This window comes from Microtus ochrogaster, chromosome 22 (assembly GCF_000317375.1).
Source record: "Microtus ochrogaster isolate Prairie Vole_2 chromosome 22, MicOch1.0, whole genome shotgun sequence".
NCBI classification, from domain to species: domain Eukaryota; kingdom Metazoa; phylum Chordata; class Mammalia; order Rodentia; family Cricetidae; genus Microtus; species Microtus ochrogaster.
The window spans coordinates 16,255,326-16,274,272 of NC_022023.1; the positions used below are offsets into that span (position 1 = coordinate 16,255,326).

At 43.3% G+C, this 18,947-nt stretch overlaps 1 protein-coding gene across 4 annotated transcripts in view; it reads left to right on the forward strand.

The window, feature by feature from the left end:
- Ntrk3 (neurotrophic receptor tyrosine kinase 3) overlaps nucleotides 1–18,947 on the forward strand; it is a 360,980-nt gene that overhangs the window by 244,547 nt on the left and 97,486 nt on the right. The window contains exons 13-14 of one of the 4 annotated variants that reach the window (XM_005357745.3): nucleotides 12,879–13,013; nucleotides 14,539–16,593. The exons of 2 other annotated variants lie outside the window; for them this stretch is intronic. In XM_005357745.3, the coding sequence (XP_005357802.1) occupies nucleotides 12,879–13,013; nucleotides 14,539–14,657 (254 nt within the window). In that variant the 3' untranslated portion in view covers nucleotides 14,658–16,593. Of the gene's footprint in view, nucleotides 1–12,878; nucleotides 13,014–14,538; nucleotides 16,594–18,947 lie in introns of those variants that run through there. One more of the 4 variants, XM_026784334.1, reaches the window with a different exon arrangement.

An 18,947-nucleotide genomic window follows, 5' to 3' on the forward strand; every position in this document is an offset into this window, starting at 1 on the left:
TGTACCCCTGCCTTGCTTTGCTTTTCCACGCTGTACCCCTGCCTTGCTCTGGGATTGTATCCCCATACCTTTCCATATTTCTCACGTCATCTTTCTCCCACTTGTGATCATGTGGTTGTTGTTTTCTTTTACTTAATTCCCTTAACTGTGGGTGGGTACCTTTCTAGATGCCACACACAGATTTCTCCAATCACAATTATTTGTCATTGAACCCAAGTGTGAGCTATGAAGTTTTTTCTTTTCTTTCCCGTGGCCCCCGGAAGGCTGATACTCAGTTGTTTGTGGGTGTTCCTCCAGGAAGCTTGAAGAGGGGCTGCTCTCACATTCTTAGCCGTGGATTTTAGAGGATTATTTTGCTAACAAGTTTTGCATCCTTGTTTTCTGTCTCCCTTTCCCCAACTACAAGTTTATGGGCATCAGAGGCCCCCAGCATGTGTCAGTTATGTGGAGGTTTGAGGCACCATGAAAACGGGGCTTTGAGGGCCTGCGTAGGTGTCTGTTTCAAGTTCTATAGGGACCACAGGTACTCAGGCTTTGTGCCCCTCACAGCATGGGTCACACAGGTCCTCTACAAGTGGGTAGGCATAACGAAGTGGCCATTTATGGTTACTTTTATTTTATGTTGCTGATGATCAAACCCAGGGCCTTGGACATGCTGGGAGAAATGATCCATCACTTAACTGCAAGCCTAGGCCTAATATTTCGAGTTTAATCTAGGTCTTTGCACACCTCCCCCCCCCCCGCCCAAATGGATATTGTTTCTGTCTATGTGTGCTCTCATTGTTTCTTTTTTAAATGAAGGTCAAAAGAAAACCTCCCAATAGATGTTGTTCCTGACATGTGTCTGTAGATCTCTCTTCCCCCTTCTTCCCCTTCTTGGTCATCTTCATTAATTTCATTGTTCCCTCTAATCAAGGGACTCTGGAACCAGTAAAGCAATGTGTAGGTTTATGCTATTTAATTTTTAGGACTGTCAATTTGGAATGTGCCAGCACTCTGATTCTATTATCCAAGGCCGTGTTCTAAGATAATCTGCTTAAAATTGATACCGGCTAGGATTTGGACTTTATTGATTACATTTCCTGCTAGACTCTGGCCTTGGCCTCTTGCTGACCACATTCTGAACACTATGGCCATGACCTCAGGAAAAGTCAGGCATCCTGGGGTACCAGGCAGGACTTGAAGATTTTGGTTCTAGGGTTGTACAATCAAGTTGGATATAGAAAGTGTTGCTAGTAAGGTAACATTTTTTACATACTTCACAAGGTTATTTTGAGGCTAGCATAGTAATCATTTATGATCCCTAAAATTGTTTTCAAATGTCAAGATAGTAAAGTAGGATTTGAGAATAATGTGTTATATTGTTACATAGATTCACATAGAGACAGAAATCAAATCACATAGTTCTACAAAGCGAGTCTATTCTTTAAAAATACGGCTTATCTTATAGGAAATAGAGAGGTTTAATTTTTCTTCTGCATAATATGCAGAGGGTTTAAGAGCAGAGGAACTAAGATGAGAAAGGCTGGCCTCTAATCCTGGTTCTGCATTTTATTAAAGGGAGACTTGTCTTGAACTATTGAGACCTTCCAACTTTAGTTTTCCCATCTACAAACTGGGTGCCATAACCATCCCCATAACATAAGGATGCTAGAGAAAGTATATGAGGAATTCGGTGGATGGCATTGAACTTGTTGCCTGGGCAGGTGTAAATGATTATAGATATTGATCATAAAGTTTTATTTAATAAAAAAACTGTTTGAGAAGTGAGAAGGAAACATATGAAAAGTTTCATTGCTGTGTATAGATTTAAAACGGTTTCAGACAATGGAGCAAATAATGCAGACATTCAAAAGTCACTGCCAGATGATCTAAAGAAAGTGACCCCAGATGGTTTAAAAGTTGAGTAGGAATTGGATAAGAAGAATAAGCTCGAAACTAAGTAGCTAGGATGTTGGCATTCCACAGGAGTAAGGGGAGAAGCGGAAAGGTGCAGGTGTGGTCATTTAAGTTTACCTGGACCAGAGGTGTGAATAGGGGAAGAGAGGAGAAGGCTGGGGTAGCCACTGAAAAACAGGGTACGGTGAGAGTGTGGTGGCAGCCTGTTCTTGTGTGGGTTGGGGCCCGGGGAGATACAGTGCACTTTCTCACAGACAGCTTCTGAACAGGGTGATGGATGTTAAATGTGCTGTCTTCCTGATCCAATTAGATAACGATATAGGAGATGAATTCATGTAATGAATGGAATCTGGGAAACGTGTTAAGAAGATCCCAAATAGTGACCTTAAAGTAAGAGTGGGCGGTGAGAAAGCATGCGACGGCCCTTGGTAAAATGGGCCGTGTCCCAGCTGTGGATGTGAGTGCTCTTGTTTCTCTTTACAGGAGCATCTATGGCATAGATGATAATATCCTCATGGAACAGAAGGGAGATTAAGGCTCAGAGAAGTTAAATAATTTACTCAAGACTTTGCCGTCATATCTAGTCGATAGGCAGTAGGGAACAGGGATTTGAAAAGCCAGGTCAGTCTGTCTCCAGATCTTGGTGTTATTCTTTTGCAAAGCGAGGATTGGAATGTGTACATTTATTACAAAATAAATATTGGAAACCTAATATTTAATTAAATATAGGAGATAAGGAAGACATTGGCAAGAAGTTTGTGTCTGGGTAATTGTAAGGGTGGTGTTGACTTTAAGTATGTGCCTCTGCAGACCCATATGGAGATTGGTTTTGATTGGGTAGAGACCAAGATTCAGCACTCCCTGAACTCTCCTAGTTCTGCGGCTCTCAATGCTGCTGCTACTGGGGGTATTGGTGATTGCCCAACAAAACTTTGAGTCTCCAAGGGTAAGAGGATCCTTGAGAAGCCACCGCAAAGAGTGGGTGAAGTAGAAAAGCCAATGGAAAGAAAGACAGAAATTGATCGAAGCTGTGCACTGTTAGGCATTGGGGAGTCAGAAAGCCACACTGTGTGACAGGATCAAGTTGAAGAAGAGTGGAGAAATTTGGTCAGGGGTTCAACGTTGGTAATCTTTAAAGTGTTTTGTGTCTTTTCTATGAATCTGGAGTTTGCATTATGTAAGAGAAACTGTGACTATTCAGTAATATTTGATATTAGGGTTGGAAGTAAATTGTGAGAAATCTTGGTCCTTAAATGAATTAAGGAAGTAGGATGTCTCAGAATGGAACAGTGATGTGTAGGGCATTGTGTTTTCTTTTTATTAGGTTAGAAACTTGTTGCATGGGCACCCCAAAAGGTAGAGGTGACCATAAGTAGATTTCCGAAAACAGAAGAAACAGATTAGGGATGAGATAAAATGCTGGAGATACAGATAACTAAGGAAAGGGGATGGAGTCTAGGGAACGTGTTTATATGTCCCCAAGCAGTGACCCTAAAAGAGGAGTCGGTGGTGAGAAAACATAAGCTTGGTGAAATGTGCCAAGTTTCAGTTGTCGGCCTGAGAGCGTTTTTAACGGGAAAGGAGATTGGATGGAAAGTATCAGTGAAAACAGTTAAGTTTGTTACCAAGGAAATCCATTTTTCATTGCATGCAGAAAGAAAACAAAGTGACTGGGCTTTGATCCAGACGGTACAGTAAGTTCATGCTTAGTGTATCTCCTCTGTAGCAACTATACAGCAATAACAGAAAACAGGAGACATGGCTGGCTGGCAAAACAAGTAAATAACCTTGCGACCAGAAAGGGTATGGAAAATAAAAGATGATGAGCAGAGAGGACCATTTGTTCTTGTGATGTGGCCAAAGTCTAGAAGCAAACATAATGACAAATATGTGTATTTATCTCTGGAAAGATCTTCAGAAATGCACATGCTTCAGATTGCCCAGAGATCAGAATAGCAGCCTCTTCTCAAAACTATGCTTTAGAGACACAGGCTATTATATGGAATAACTGTCCCCGCCCCAGTCGCCTCCCCCCAGAGAATAATGTTCTCCTCTCTGGAAGCACAGAGATTCTGCCTGTTAGGTAAGGCACTCTTGTTCAAGCTGTTGTGCTGTTTTCCCAGTATCATCCTGTAGGGGCGCCAAGCTAATATGGGATTTTCTTCAAAAGCTCCAAAAGGCTATCTGGAAGCAACATTAATAACAAATTAGAAAATGCAGGGAACCTGGTCTGCTCTTCCGGCTGATGAGAGAGAAGGAGTTGATTGGGGGAGGGGGAGGGATATGGGAGGCAGTGGCAGGGAAGAGACAGAAATCTTTAAGAAAGAAAGAAAGAAAGAAAGAAAGAAAGAAAGAAAGAAAGAAAGAAAGAAAGAGTGAGAGAGAGAGAGAGAAAGAAAGAAAGAAAGAAAGAAAGAAAGAAAGAAAGAAAGAGAGAAAGAAAGAGAGAAAGAAAGAGAGAGAGAGAGAGAGAGAAAGAAAGAAAGAAAGAAAGAAAGAAAGAAAGAAAGAAAGAGAGAAAGAATGAATACAGGAGATTGGTAAGGGAGAAAATGTAGAAGAAAATCAGAAAATTTTTCCCATTCTCAAGGTAAACTGTAATATAAAATTATAAAATACATAAAATATCCAATGATAAGGGTGGTTACTGACTTGACTTTCATACAAAAATAATCTATACATCTTAGATAATACAGTATGATAAGAAAAAGAAGCCTTGGGAAGAGAGAGCTGACAGTCCTCACTGTGAATACTGTATGTTTAGCCTATATAGAATATCAAAGGGTTATTTGTAAATGGACTGTTTCAACTTACTAAGGTATTCTACAAAATTGATAAAACATAATAGATGAACGAACATAAGTACATTTCTACCTTTACACTTCGGTAACGCCAACACCAGGAGTGTGAAAGCAAAGGGCTACAAGTTCAAAGCCAGCCTGTGCTTCACACTAAATTCCAAGTCAGCCTGGGTCACATAGTAAGACTCTATCTAAAAATCAGAACAGTGGCCAATGAGAAGACTAAGCAGGTTAAGGAGTTGGTGGCAAGTTTGGTGACCTGAGTTCAATCCCAGGAACCCACATGGTAGAAGGGGAGTATTTAGTTTCATAGGCTACCTTCTGACCTCCACATAAGTCCCATGGCACATGCCCTTTCCCCCACAAAACAAACAGATGTTTTAAGAACAGCAAAAAGCATATTACCTAAACACAATCAGAAAAATTTAACTTACAACAAATAACATCTGGCAAAATGAAATAAAATAAAACATATACATTAGAAGGTATAAACACAACAAGAGATGTGCCAACTCCAATATTATTATAGGATAAATAATATAAGACAGTAATGAGTATAAAATGAGTATGAAAATACAGGCATGGACGTATAATATGTATATAGGCTGTAGATTTCATTTCCAGTATTAAATGAGACAGCAAACATAGAATAAAGTTAACGAATGAAAGCTACAGTCAGAAGCATAAGAAAGTATTTGTTTTGCTGAACGTAGGGGTACACACTTGTAAGCCCAGCACTTGAGAAGTTAGCGCAAGAGGCTCCGGAATTCCAGGCCGTGCTTACTGCATAGCTACAGTAACTGGATAGTTGGATGCACAGCAGAGAGGTATGGAAATCTGGATTTTTGTGTATGCCGTTGGAAATTAGCATGCAAGGGAGAAACAATTCAAAAGCTAATGTAACTTATCTCATGTCAGCCACAAAATAACGAATAGCATGAGGTTTAAAAGAAAAACGTTTGTTTTCAGCAGGCTTCTTCTTTTAAAGTAGTTTTCGTTTGTCAGAAGAGTTTCAATAGTCAATGAATTGTCTTGTGTTCTTCCGTCATTCAGCCTCTCCCATTGGAGTCGTTCCCTATTATCAGTACACACTCACGAGCATCAAGAAGTCAGTGCTGGTCCAGTCCCATTAAGCAAAGGCAATGCTATTCTGATTTCATGATCTCCTGCCCCAGTGCCTTTTTTCTGACCAAACTGCATGTAGTGGCCAAGTCTCTTTAACCTGTCTGGTCAGGTTTAATGAAGAATGTCTCACACCGTAGGCTTATCAACAGGGGTGCTGGCGTTGAGGGAGGAATAACATAGAGAGGCAGTATTATTCTTATCACAACATGTCACTATATATACTTAACAACATTTGAGCGACCGTGGGGATGCTAGCCCTGATCTTCTGCTAGGATGGATGCTAGGATTTTTCCTGGAAAGTTGCACAACTCCCCTTTTCTTCACACTTGAGATATTCACCAAGAACAGCGTGTTCCGCATCCTTGAGGGAAGAGCCCCCGCATAAAGTCTTTAGAATTCTTTTGTATGGAGAATAGGCATTTAAGAAGAGAATGTGATTTGACTTTGAGAAGGGAAATAGTCCTTGAAATAGATTATAACTAACACAAAATGAAATATTAATACATTTGAGCTCATGATTATTTTTTGTAGCCCAGTCTTGTCTGTAACTTGTTGCAATGCCTCTGCCTCAGACGCTAGAGTGCTGGTATTACAAGCATGTACCAACACTCCCAGCATCTGACTACATTAGTTTACCTCCTTCAAACCATTGACCTTTATATAAAGTTAAAAGACAAACGCTAGACCAAGAGAACACATTCCAGTGAGTGCGGCCAACAGAGAATTTGCATACAGAATAAATAGGAGTTCTCAGCATGGAGAAAAGGATAACACTATGTTTTTATCTCAGAAATTTATGTTGCGATTACAAAGTACTAGCTACTACTCTTCAGTTAGGAAGGACAACTGTCTAATAATACCAGGTTTGGAATTTCAGGGCAAGATGTTCATCCACTTAGTGATCGCAGGAACGCGAGTTTTATGAACTTGGGGAGAATACTCGGCCGTAGAGTGGAGCTCAGGATTTATATACTCCAAAGGAACATTCTCAAAAGATGTGCTTCTCCAATGTTCCCGTGCACCGGGATCACACGAAGAGCTTGTTAAAACGCAGATGTTGATTCAGTGATCTGGAAACACCTTTGCTTCTACCAAACTCCCAGCTGTTGCTCAAGCTGCTGGTTCAGGTTCCCCTGCTGGATCTGAGCGGCAAAGGCTCTAGAGCAGAGGGAGTAAACCCTGCCAGCCTGACCCCTGCCTGCTTTTGCAAATGAAGTTTCTTGGAGGGGGAAGGTGTTCTGTTTACTTTTTGTCTGTAGCTGCTTCCAGGCCACAGTGGCAGAATTTGGTAGATGCTAAAAGAACTATACAAGTTCCACAGCCTAAAATATTTTCTATTTGGCCCTTGGCAGGAATATTCCAGAGTGTTGCTCTCACAGGTGTGTAGACTTTTATCATGACAATTATTCTGACTTTAGGAAAACAACTAACAGTTGATAGAACTAGAAAATAATTTGCAACCTTAATACAAGGTATGCCATCAATTCCAAAGCAATAAATGATTGGGGATAATAAATAAATAAATAAATAAATAAATAAATAAATAAATGGGGATCTAGCTCAGTGGTTGAATACTTGTCTACCACACAAATAGCCCTCGGTTCCATTCCTGGAGCCATAGGAAAATAAAGCAGCAATGAAAACAAATAAAGTTACTAGATGAAAACCAATGCACCAATACCGGAAAGCATCCCGTTTTGCTGGGCTTGATGCGTGGCAACACTTAGGGAGAGCACTACAGCCAGAGCAGACAGCTGCTGATGGCATGATCCTTGCTTTTGTCCAGGAAGGAGCGAGTGAGGAGGTGGGGGATAGGAAAGGGAATGAGACTGTATAATAAAAGCCCCTTCCAGTGCTACAATTCCTCCAGCAAGACTCCAGCTCCTAAAAGTCCCTTTGCCTTCCCAAAGAGTGCCACCAACTGGGGACAAAATATTCAAATACATGAGTCAGTGGGGACATTTCTCCTCCAAACTGCTACGTTCTTCAGTTATAGAGTAGCAAGTTCGAGGCTGGCTTGACTTCATGAGACCTTGTCTCGCAAAACAAAAAAAATCAGTCTCATTTTAAAGCTTAAAGACTATGCAAAACAATACTATCATCTGGCTGTAGTCGGCCTATCGGAAGGAGTGCCTGTATCAGTTAGTTGTCCACTCCAGAGTAGGAGCTAGCTTTGCTGGGGAGAAACAGAGTGTGAGATACACAGGTGAGTTCTTGGTTATAATATAGTTATACTATAATAACATGGTAATAATAGATTGTCTTCAAAAGAGCTGAAAAGAAGGCACCAAAAGATTTTTTTAAAAAAAAATGCTAATACTAGGCACTAAGCACAGAGTTGTGAAATTCTCTACACTTTATTGATATCTTAAACATTTGAAAAGAGTCCAAAGAATCAAGAAACAGGAAAACGCATACTTAACATAAAAGATATTTTGAAGTGAAGGAAAGAAATGCAGACGATCTATTAATACCTGGGGTTTTCTTCCCGGCCAATTGATCAAGAAAAAGAGACAGGTGCCCAACGGCCTCTTGTTATCTCTCATAGAGCAATGTTTGCGGATCGTAGTGTTGTTTTATGATATTATTCTACAGAGCATGGGGTTCTTTGGCTCTGAATGGTGACTTCATTCATGCTATTGGTTAGAAGGGATTTTACCTTTTGGGGGACCAAGACCAGGCTACTGTTGGGCAAGCCTTAATAATGGCAAGGACACTGCTCCTCAGCATGCTTTTCCCTTTAGTGTGAGACTCTTCTAGTACTCCTTGGAATGAGTTGAGAGGATGTCTGCTTAAATCTGAGAATCCCACTGTTCTGTGTATACTTCCTCTCACCCAAACTTGGTTGCTTTCTGGTCTGACTTCCATAAGCATGACTGTATAAGAAGATGCCTTAGCCTCAGCCCCTTCCTTTGGAGCCAGATTCATACAACTAGAACCAAATTTGGCCTTTTAGATCCCTTGGCCAAGGACATCTCATTCCATATTTTCCCAGCAGTACTGGGATACTTTACAGAAGAGGGCACCCTATATTGAAGCCAGGGGACTATGCTCAGTATTCAGCCATGAAGCATATGATAGGGATCTTACAGCCTCAAGTACATTTAAGTATCCCATAGAAGTCTTTGCAGCATGTTTATTATGATATTGTCTATACCCCAGGAAATATAACAGCTGTATTTCCACACCTTGTTCATATCGGGCCCTGTGGAGGATACAGTTGCCACATTCATTTCTAGAGTGGGGTTTTGGTGGCCCCCAATGTGTTTTCTTTTGTCTAAGAACTAGTTACATTTATTTAAGGTGTGTGTGTGTGTGTGTGTGTGTGTGTGTGTGTGTGTGTGTCTATGTGTGTGTTTGCTAGAGTACATATGTAAATTCAGAGGCCAAATTGTATGAATTATTGTTCTCCTTCTGCTATCATAGGTCCAAGGATTAAACTCAGGTCCTCAGGCTTGGATGCAAGCACCCTTACCTGCTGAGTCTTCTTACCAGCCTAAATATATTTTCTTATTGAGAACCTCATTTCTCAACCCAGTACCCCTCCTATGCATACCACTGTCTTCGTGAGTGGTCTCTCATCTTTGAGATGACAAGCTTGATCTTCTGCTATAGAAGGACTTTCTTTGTAAATGTCAGTCGTGACTAGAGAAAGGAATGGTTTTGTGTTAAAGGAGCACTCAGTGAGTGCTGAGTGCCATTCCCACTGTGGCGTTCTTTAGCATACAGGCATGACTTAATGACTTGGTAGGAAGACTGTTCATACGTGATAGTGTAGGGGAGCCCCAAGAGTGGAGGGACATGGTGAATGAGGAACCACACAGCTAGGCCACAGTGCACTGCTACATCTGCCTCAGCTGACTAGTGATTACTTTGTAGAAATATTGGCTGGGCCTTGCCAGACCCTTAGGTTTGTAAGACAAACTACAAATAAGGATATGTTAAGTGTGAAGTCTAAATTTTAAATTCTGGAAAGTAGAATTTTGAAAGTTTTTTATAAATTCATTTGTTTGGGGTGGGAGAAGGAAGAGAGGAAGAAACCAAGCAGGGTGAGAATATGAGTGTGAGCGAGGGTTAGGGTTTAGGGTTAGGGTTTAGGGTTAGGGTTTAGGGTTAGGGTTCTAGGGTCATTCATAGCCAGTGCGCTAAGCTTGCTAGCTTGAACTACAGAAGGAAAGATGAGTTTCAAGCCATCTTGTCTGCAGCCAGCAAGGCTATGATTTGAGACTTGACATCTTGAGCCAACACTTCTGGATTTTCAATGAATTTGATTACAGGAGAAAAAAAGAGCTTATATTCCAAAGAGAAACTGCCCTAGAGAAGTAAGGGTTCAGCAAGACACAGCCATAACCCAGACTCCCCAAGGCCATTGTGGTGATCCTCTCCCCATGAATTTGGAGGAGACAGCACCTAGGCAGAAAATAAAGTGAAGAGACCTCTATACAGGATGGAACCTTTCTTCAACACTGTAAACTCTGTTCACACAGTGGCTAGGCCAGGGCACTGAGTGGATCTTCTGTCGGCTTTCCCATGCTTTCTGTAATCATGACTGTCCGGCAAATTGCTCCTCTCTCCAGACTCCTCCTGCCTCCTCCTCCTAGGTTAGTTTTTTACCTTTCCTAGCCTGAACTCCAGGAAGTGATACCAAGTGTGGTTAACGTTGAGATGGAGTTTGGGGCTCCTTACTTGAAGGCCCTAATCCAAGTAACCGGTTCCTCCCAGAGTGATGGAGATCCAGGGAAGAGATGGGTCTGTGATGTGTTCCATGGGAGAAGTGACATGCATGGGACTATGTGGCTCTCTATAGAAGCAATTTGTGAGGAAAGAAACCAGTCCTCTGCCCAGGGATTGTTGGAGGGGACAGGTTCCTCTCACTGGAGAAAATCCTAGCTTGGCTTTCTCTCTAACACCTAGTCTTAAGAACTAGTTTTCGGTAAGGAGCCTTTTTTTCCCACAAGTAGGTCATTTCAAGTATTTTAGAAATATCTGGATTCAAGTTCAAATAAAATAAAAACATTAGAAATTTCTAAAAATCTGATTGAGTTAATGCTATACAATTTTTAAGATATTGGAGGATCGCCAAGTAACTGTACCCAATGGCTGGTTTGATAATGAATCTTTGGAGTCCTTGGTGATGAGTGGTACGTCTGTTGACAGGGGCTTTGCCCCAGGCTCTTTCTTTATCCTAGGTCTGCTGGAATCCTGGTTCAGTAGCAGTTATTGCTTCTCACCACTGGAGAAAGGAGGGGAGACTGCCTCAAGAATAACACGCTGACTAGGGTAGGGTAGGCCTCCTTCCAGACTCGCCTTGGCTTCTGGATCCCTTTTAATAAGCTACCCAGGACCTCAACACCGGAACCCTATGTATTTCAGTTCCTTCTTGTGGTATAACAACTCTAGGGTGACAAATACATTGGAAGAGAGAGGATAGGAACGTTATCTAGTGGTGCCTAAAATAAACACTTTATGTAGACTAGATAACTAGGGGAACAGAAAGAGGGGCCCTTGAGCCTCCAGAGTTAGGAGAAGAAAGTGTAGGCAGGAGACACAGAAAGATGCTTGCCACAACAGACGCTAGTGAGCAGGTAGCTGTTTGTCCGTCTCCAGGAAGAAATGCTTGGGGTTCAGACAAGTGCTGGGAAACAGAGAGGTTGGAGATTCTGGGCTTTATTTTGCATTTTACACAGCTAGAGTAGTGAACTAGCCTAGCCTTGCTGCCGAGGATACGGAGGACTTGGCCATGCAGATTTAATTGGTTCTTGGTTCATTGGGGTTGGGTTCCCAAACCCCTTGCTCAATCCTTTGGGTGCTTCACTTCCGTTTCCTCCTCCCCACATCCTTACAACTCCCTTTTCCTCTCCTGGAGCAATCCTGGAATGTCTGGCTGGCTCCTCAGACTTTGACAATCCCTGATGTCCAGACTCTGTTCTGAATTACAGAGGGCCCGTGGTTCCTTTGTGCCGGATGACTCTCTGGAGAGCCGCTGACAGATAGAAGGTTTTTGTTGGGCCACCTGTGGACAAGGCCTTCTCAGGGCATGTGTTTATCTCTCTCTAGCCCTCTCTTTGCCCATCTAGCCTTTTGCTTACGTCTCCTGTGGTCCAGGACTTCCCTGCCCTCCTCTGAGCTTATGTCTGCCCTTTCTTTTCTGGGTTGTTCTCAGGAGTGTGGTGGGGGGCGCAGGGGTTTGGAATGGTGCCTCTCATGCTTCAGCTTTTAGAATCTTGGAAAGGCTCCACCCGGGACAGAGTTCCAGAGAAAACAAACTCCAGATCCTGGCTCATATGGGAAAATGTCCGTGTTTACAGAGGCAGCTAGCTTTAGGGACCTTGGCCGGGACTGAGGCAGATTTGGCCTTGGTCTATATAGGATCTGACATGGAGTCTTCCTGAGCCTATGGACATTGCATGGTCTCTAGAGGAGAGATGTCTCAGGAGCGGCAGTGCTATCACCTTTCGTGAGGCCTGTTGCCTTAGAGTCTCCATGGAAACTGTCACTTCTGCTGTTCCAAAGGTTTCTGCCCTGACAAGGACAAGAGAGACCGTAAGGAGCCACCCCCTCTAACTCATCCCCAGTCCTGTCGCATCGCCTCCCTCTTGGACTTTTCTTCTGTGGGATACAAAGCCAGAAAGGGGATTTTGGGTCCAGTAGCATCATCTCCCAAGTCATAACCTCTTCCCCTCCAGCTCAGAAGTGGCACCCAGGATATTTACAGTGAGAATATTTAGGGGTGGGTGTTAAACCTAATAAAGGGAGTGAGTGATGGGCAAACAGGTTAGGAAAACGATTGGACAAAATTTATGGTGATGGCAAATCTTTTTTCCCTGACTCCAATTTGATGAATTTGACAAATTTGATAGTGCCACTATGTGATACTCAGGAAAATGATTAGATTTTATACATAAAATGAATCAGGCAAAGCAGTGTGGATACAGGCGCTGTGAGCCGTTGATTTCTGTTTCTGGCATTGTGCATTTAAGAAGACTTCCCCCAGGGTTTTGCACTTGGGGTTTAATACTGACCATTAACCCCTGTATCTGCCTCTTCTGCCAGGGGTCTTTTCAAACATAGACAATCATGGGATATTAAACTTGAAGGACAATAGAGATCATCTAGTCCCATCAACTCACTATATATATGAGGAACCTGAGGTCCAGAGTGGGGATGTGTCCTACCCAAGGTCACATGGTGAGTTGCCTCCTTTGACATCTTTGTATGAAGTGAAGACCCTCCCCGACCACTTTTGACTCTTAAGACCCAAAGACCCATTAACCTCCATGTGTCTCTGAAGACTAGGCTATTGCTAGGTGTCCAGGTTGGGATTAGTACTCAAGTCCCTTGAGTGAGAAGGATCTCTTTGAAAGGAGGATGCTTCTTTAGGTTAAGGTGAAGGATGTAGGAAAGCAAGAGAGGGACCCTGATCTAGAGAGAAACAGTAGTATCATGAACCATCTCAGAAGCCTGCTCAGACTTCTGGACATCTCGTCCTACCCTGTCACATGTGAGATCCCCTGCTTGGGGTTCAGCACAGAAGAGCTTTCATAGCTCATGGAAAACTGACATTCCTCTTAACATTATATCATGAACAAGGGGAACATTCTCTATTTTTATAAACTCATCTCACTCCCTGCAGACAGAGGTAACAAAACAGCCAAAATGACTCATCCCTGCTTTGATCATACTGTGTCCTGTGCAGGGAGGGTTGAGGAAGTCTCAGTATGATAGAACTCTGTTTTAGTCTTTCCCCATCATGTATGTCCAGTACTCAGTGGACAATGTTCCCTCTCCATTCCTGTGTATGGCTTTCACAGAAAGGTAGGGTTTCTCTGTTCCCTACCCCCATATATATAAATAGGCAATTTTACAATTTGGGATTGATTGAGTAACCCTTTTCTGGAGTTTGATTAGGAATATCCATGTCTCTGGACATCCTATTCTGTCCCTGGATATATGGCCAGAAAAGAACCAAGTTGTCAAGAAAGTTTTCTCTTCTTGAGGCAGCTTATGACCTTGTGGTCAACTGTATCACATACTCTTTCAGAGTGTCACTAGGCCCTTGTAAGACATGGAAGTATGGGAAGTTGAACTGCCATTTTCTAAGCTTCTCATAGCCCTGGGAATAGAAGGTGAGAAGCCAAGGAGAAAGCAGGCACAGACTTGGGAGTATAGCATTTCCTACTCCTTGTGTAGTTGAGAGTATTAAGAAATTTAGTTCCTTGAACTAGACCCCTAAGGATGTTGAGTTCTACTAAAGCGAGCCTTCTTCCCCACCTCCTCTGAGAATACTAGTGTGAAAACCCCCCACCTTTTCCTGCCTCCCCAGTAGCTCATTGCCAGGGTTCCTTCCTCCCAGAATCATGGCTATAGACCAAGATTCCCTTAGTCTACCTCTTCCATGACAGTCCTAGGTCAAACTCCCAATGTAATGTAAATGCTCACTTCCCTTTCTCGGCTCAGTGAAGGTCCCAGCAAAATAGAGTGTTTCTCTGAGCACACTTGTTATAAGTTACCTGCAAACCCCATCCTTGCCTTTTGCTGGCAATTCATTTTGGCTATTCCAGGTATATATCTATAGCTATAGCCCTAGATTTCCCCCCTTTCAAGTTCCCTCTCTGTTTCCCGTCTTAGTTTTGATCTTCTTTGGGGGTTTTGGTTTTTACTTTATTTTGCTTTTTTCTGTTTTTCTGTTTTTTTTCTTTTTGTTTTTTTATAGGTTTCAGAGAAATTATGTTGAATCCAATAAGCCTTTCCGGACATTCCAAGCCTCTTAATCATGGCATCTATGTTGAGGATGTCAATGTTTATTTCAGCAAAGGACGTCATGGCTTTTAAAAACTCCTTTTAAACCTCCTTGTTCTGATGTCACCTTGGTAGGATGGGCCCTCTGAGAGTTTGGAAGCTCTAGGCATTGTTCTTTTTGGATCCAGGGATGCTAAGTAGAAACTGCACAAGCCACCAGTGCTTCAGCATCCTTTGCCACCACTGAGATGGGTGTGGCCCCATGGACCACTGCCAGGTTGCCCCTCCCCTCCAGTCATCACTGTGCTCCTTTTTCTCCGGGCCTCCGAGGCAGCTTCTGCCAACATCTCTAGAACCAATAAAGAAAATACAAACCCAAGCACCAGGAACTACCTTTTTAACACACTAGCCACTCTCTTGACCCAACCATCACAAGAAAGCCTGATGAAGTCCAGCCGCATTCCGGTCTCACTTTCCTGCTTGGAAGCGTGGGATCTCCATGCGGTCCTCTCAGTGACCTCGTCGCCCTGAGCAACCACCTCCAGTGGGGAAGAGTCACAGAGGGCTCTTAAGCAGAGGTGGAGACGGCGCGGTAAGAGGAAGGGGAGCCAGGCCCAAGTATTGACGACAGATTAGGTCTCGGAGGGAAGAAAGGAAGACAGTCATTTTGTTGGTTTATTTTTATTTTTATTTTTTGTGTGTATGTGTGTGTGTGGAGAAAAAAAATCATACTTTTTTGTGGACACACTTGGCCCCTCCTTCTTCTCTTTGAGATGGCTCGCACTGAGTGCAATGTTAGAAAGTTCTTTGGGAAGAGTTTTTGCTGGCTCTACCTGGGTCCCTAGAGCTGCGGTTCCGACAAGCATTGGCTACAGGAGGTCTTGCCTGTGAATTGGCCATCCTACTAGGACCACAAGAGACCAAGGGAATCAGGGACCAAGACCCTTCCTCCTAGCCCGTGATCTCGGGATTGGCTCTCTCCCCCTGCTTCCACTTATTCTTGACTCTGAGAACTTTTGGAACCCAGTGGAGTCATCATTGCCAAGGTCAAGATGAACTGAAGGGGAAGAGAAGTAAAACCTGGCCTCCTCCAGCCCTTCTCATGGCACCGATGGGCTGTCATCCTGGTCTCTGGTCGATAAGTGTGTTTACTTTGCTTGCTTTCTCTCATATCTTACTCCATAGCCATCATCATCCTCTCCCAAAGAGGGGTTGCTCCCCCATTTTCACCTTGACCCTATGGGGAGAGGGAAAGGGTTGATAGTCCTTTACATAATAGGAAAGACAAATTTGCAGAGCCTATAAAGCTTTTCCAGGTTGGCTGAGTGACTTTTGACTTAGCCCAGCTCTCCCAGTTCCATGGGTGTCTCTGTCATGGAAAAGAATATGGAGTACCCCAAGCTCAGTTCTTGAGACAACATGGTGTTTAGTAAAAACCCCGTATGTTCTGGTGCAGTGTTTCAGCACAGTTGGAAGTCAGAGCATATGCATTTGGGAAATTTAGCAATTTTACCTGAGTGCAAAGATCTTACTTAAGGGTTATATTCTCTAGGGCCTGCCGGTGATGGTTTATCGTGTCAGGCTCCTAGACTAATGCTAGAGATACCTCTATGGGGTACATAAGCACGAAGCTTTCCAATTCTTTCCCAGGACCTGGAGTGGCTTCCCAGTGTCACTTTAGGTTCACGGTTGCTCAAGGGCCCCCCCGGGGTATGTAGTTGTTGAATCCCTTCCAGCCCCGATCCCCCAGCTCCCCACAGTTCCATGTTGGACTCTTCCCCGTCATGCTCAGATGATCCCTTGGGTTCAGATCTCCTCCTGAGTATGTCTTTAAGGAGTAAGTTTGAGGATGATGTTTTTACTTGTTGTAAATCATGACCTCATTTCCAGCCTCCCAGGCTCCATCCATCACAGCATCTTTTATTCTGCCATCTCTTCACTTTGTGCTATGACAATGGGGCGTTGTGTTTCCACAGAGACTTATAGGAGTGTTCAGTGTATAGTTTCTTAATAAACACTTTATTTTCTAATGAAATGACTGCATCAGACCTCTTATTTGGAAGCTTTGCAGAGAACATTCAAGAGGTAGCCATTCCAGAGTTGCTCACACTTTGTTTCCCACCTTGATATTACTTTCCTATGGAAGTTTCTTGTACACTTCTGCTAGCAAAGAGGGATTTACAATATGTCCCATTGGTTGGGTTCATGGAGACTCCTCCAGGTACCTTAGATTTCTACAAAGAAGTGCTTCTTCATCTTATTAGGTACTCGGAGAGGTTCAGTGGTTTATCCAGGATCACACAGCATGACAGGCAGAAGCAAGATTCAAACTCGATTCCTGCAGTCACTCCTAAGGCTACTGATATCTTTGGTACCTGGGGAGTTTTCTGCTGTTGGAGAAGCTAAGACTTGAAGAGGTATTTTCTTCAGAGCTGCTGTGCAAAGGGATCTGGGAGCAGTAATGGGGGAGCCTTTCTGTTTGATGTAAAAGCAAGCCTGTGGGGTTTTCCCTAGGATAGAGTAGTTTTCTATCTTTTCTGTGAACTTACTTAGGAAAAGGTTAATCTCTGAGATTCTAGGCCAATCTCTTAGCACCCAGAGAGAGACAGTTTACACAAACACACACACACACACACACACACACACACACACACACACACATATATACTCATGCACACATGCACAACCACATCTACCTTGATTCAGCTGTCTTGGAAGGGCTCACATGGGCTTCCAGAAGGTGGTGGAAAAGCAGTCCCTGGATCCTACTGAAAGTCAAAAGCCAAGGTGAGCTGGCATTTCTCACTGACCAAGCTTGGATCCTGGTCGCCACCACAAGTACAAAGGTCAAAATGTCTTCTGAACTTTATATTTGCTTCCTTTAAGAGGAAAGCAAGCAATGTGTAAGAATCACAGAGAGCAAGGGCCAGAGAAAGAAAACTAGGTAGACTGTGGACCCTTCTCTGGGTCTCATAAGGGCTTGTTGAAGTTCCATCTCATAGGAAGCAAAGGAGAAGCAAGCCAAGGTAGGTGGGATATGCGACAGGGTTGTTGAGATGAGATTGGTGCCTTTCACTGTATTTCCTACACAAGTCTGCTTGAATTCTTCCTGCCCTCAATATAAGTCTTTGCCTGTAGGAATGGCCTGGTGCACAAGAGAGGTTACAGTAACTCCTCACTTTTGTATATTTCCAATGGATATCATGTATAGTTTATATATTTTAAAATATAAGGGTTAGGGCAAGGATGTCTGGTGTTTGGGACTATCCTTGTGACCAAGGAAGAGGGTGTGAATTCAAGCAAGAACTTTGGTTTTTCCATGAGAGATGTTTAAGATCTTTGTTATCCCTTGCACAGGGTCTGCCAATGCACAGCATAGATAGTGGGTGGGATTAACCCCTGAGAAAGCTGGAGGGGCCAGGGGTTCATTAGTGTTGACGAGTGGAGTGAGAGCTCTTCTTATGTATTAGGAGGCTATGGGGTTGTGCAGGGGTTCAGGGGCAAGGAAATAAGGGAGTCTTTGTGTGGTAGCTTCTAATCTGCCTGTGAAGTATGAGGTCCTGTACCATTAGTGAGATGATTCAGTAAGAGTTGAGATGATGTGCAGTGTCGTTGGCAGAGGCTTCGGTGAATGCCAGGGACGTGCAGGAAAGGACCTGACTGGGTTTGGAAAACGGAATCTGGTCTTGAGCCCTGTCATTTCTTTGGTATCCTTCTAGGTATTAAAATGCCATGAAATTCTCCCCTTTAGACCTTGGGGTAAGGCAGAGCTTCCACAGGGTACCCCCAGAGCAGAGCTCAGTCCAGAAAAGTTGCCAGATTGGGGACCTAAGGAGTATCACCAGCCAGAGCTGCAGTTTCCAAACTTTTGGGGTTCAGAGCTCACTAGCAGATGTTCACAGGGGCTTTCTTGGTCTTAAGCATATGGTCTGACCCCATGAGAGTTTGCCGTAGATCTTCGTACCTGGATAACCAATGAGTCCAGCATGTTTGCCAGTTACTTTCTGAGCTTTATTCTGGAGGGATATTTGAGAGGTGACAATTGTGTGTATTCAAGGCTGTGGAACTGAACTATATCTTTCCTCTACTGGCTACCATTAAGTGGCACAGCATATAGAGGTTGTGCATTATGAGATTGTATGGCCAGGTCATGGGACTGAGGGCTACACACCCCAAATTAGGCTCACAATGGAGCATTCACAATCATCGCTTCATTTATCATAGGAAACACCCACGCAGAACCAGAACTTTCTATCCACAAGAAACCGAGGTTCAGAATAATTCAGCAACTATTTGGGGTTTCCATAGTTTATGACCAGTGACACCTCGGGGTATGCCTGAGCTCAGGGTAGCTCTTGCTCACTCTTTTGTCCCCCAAAGCAG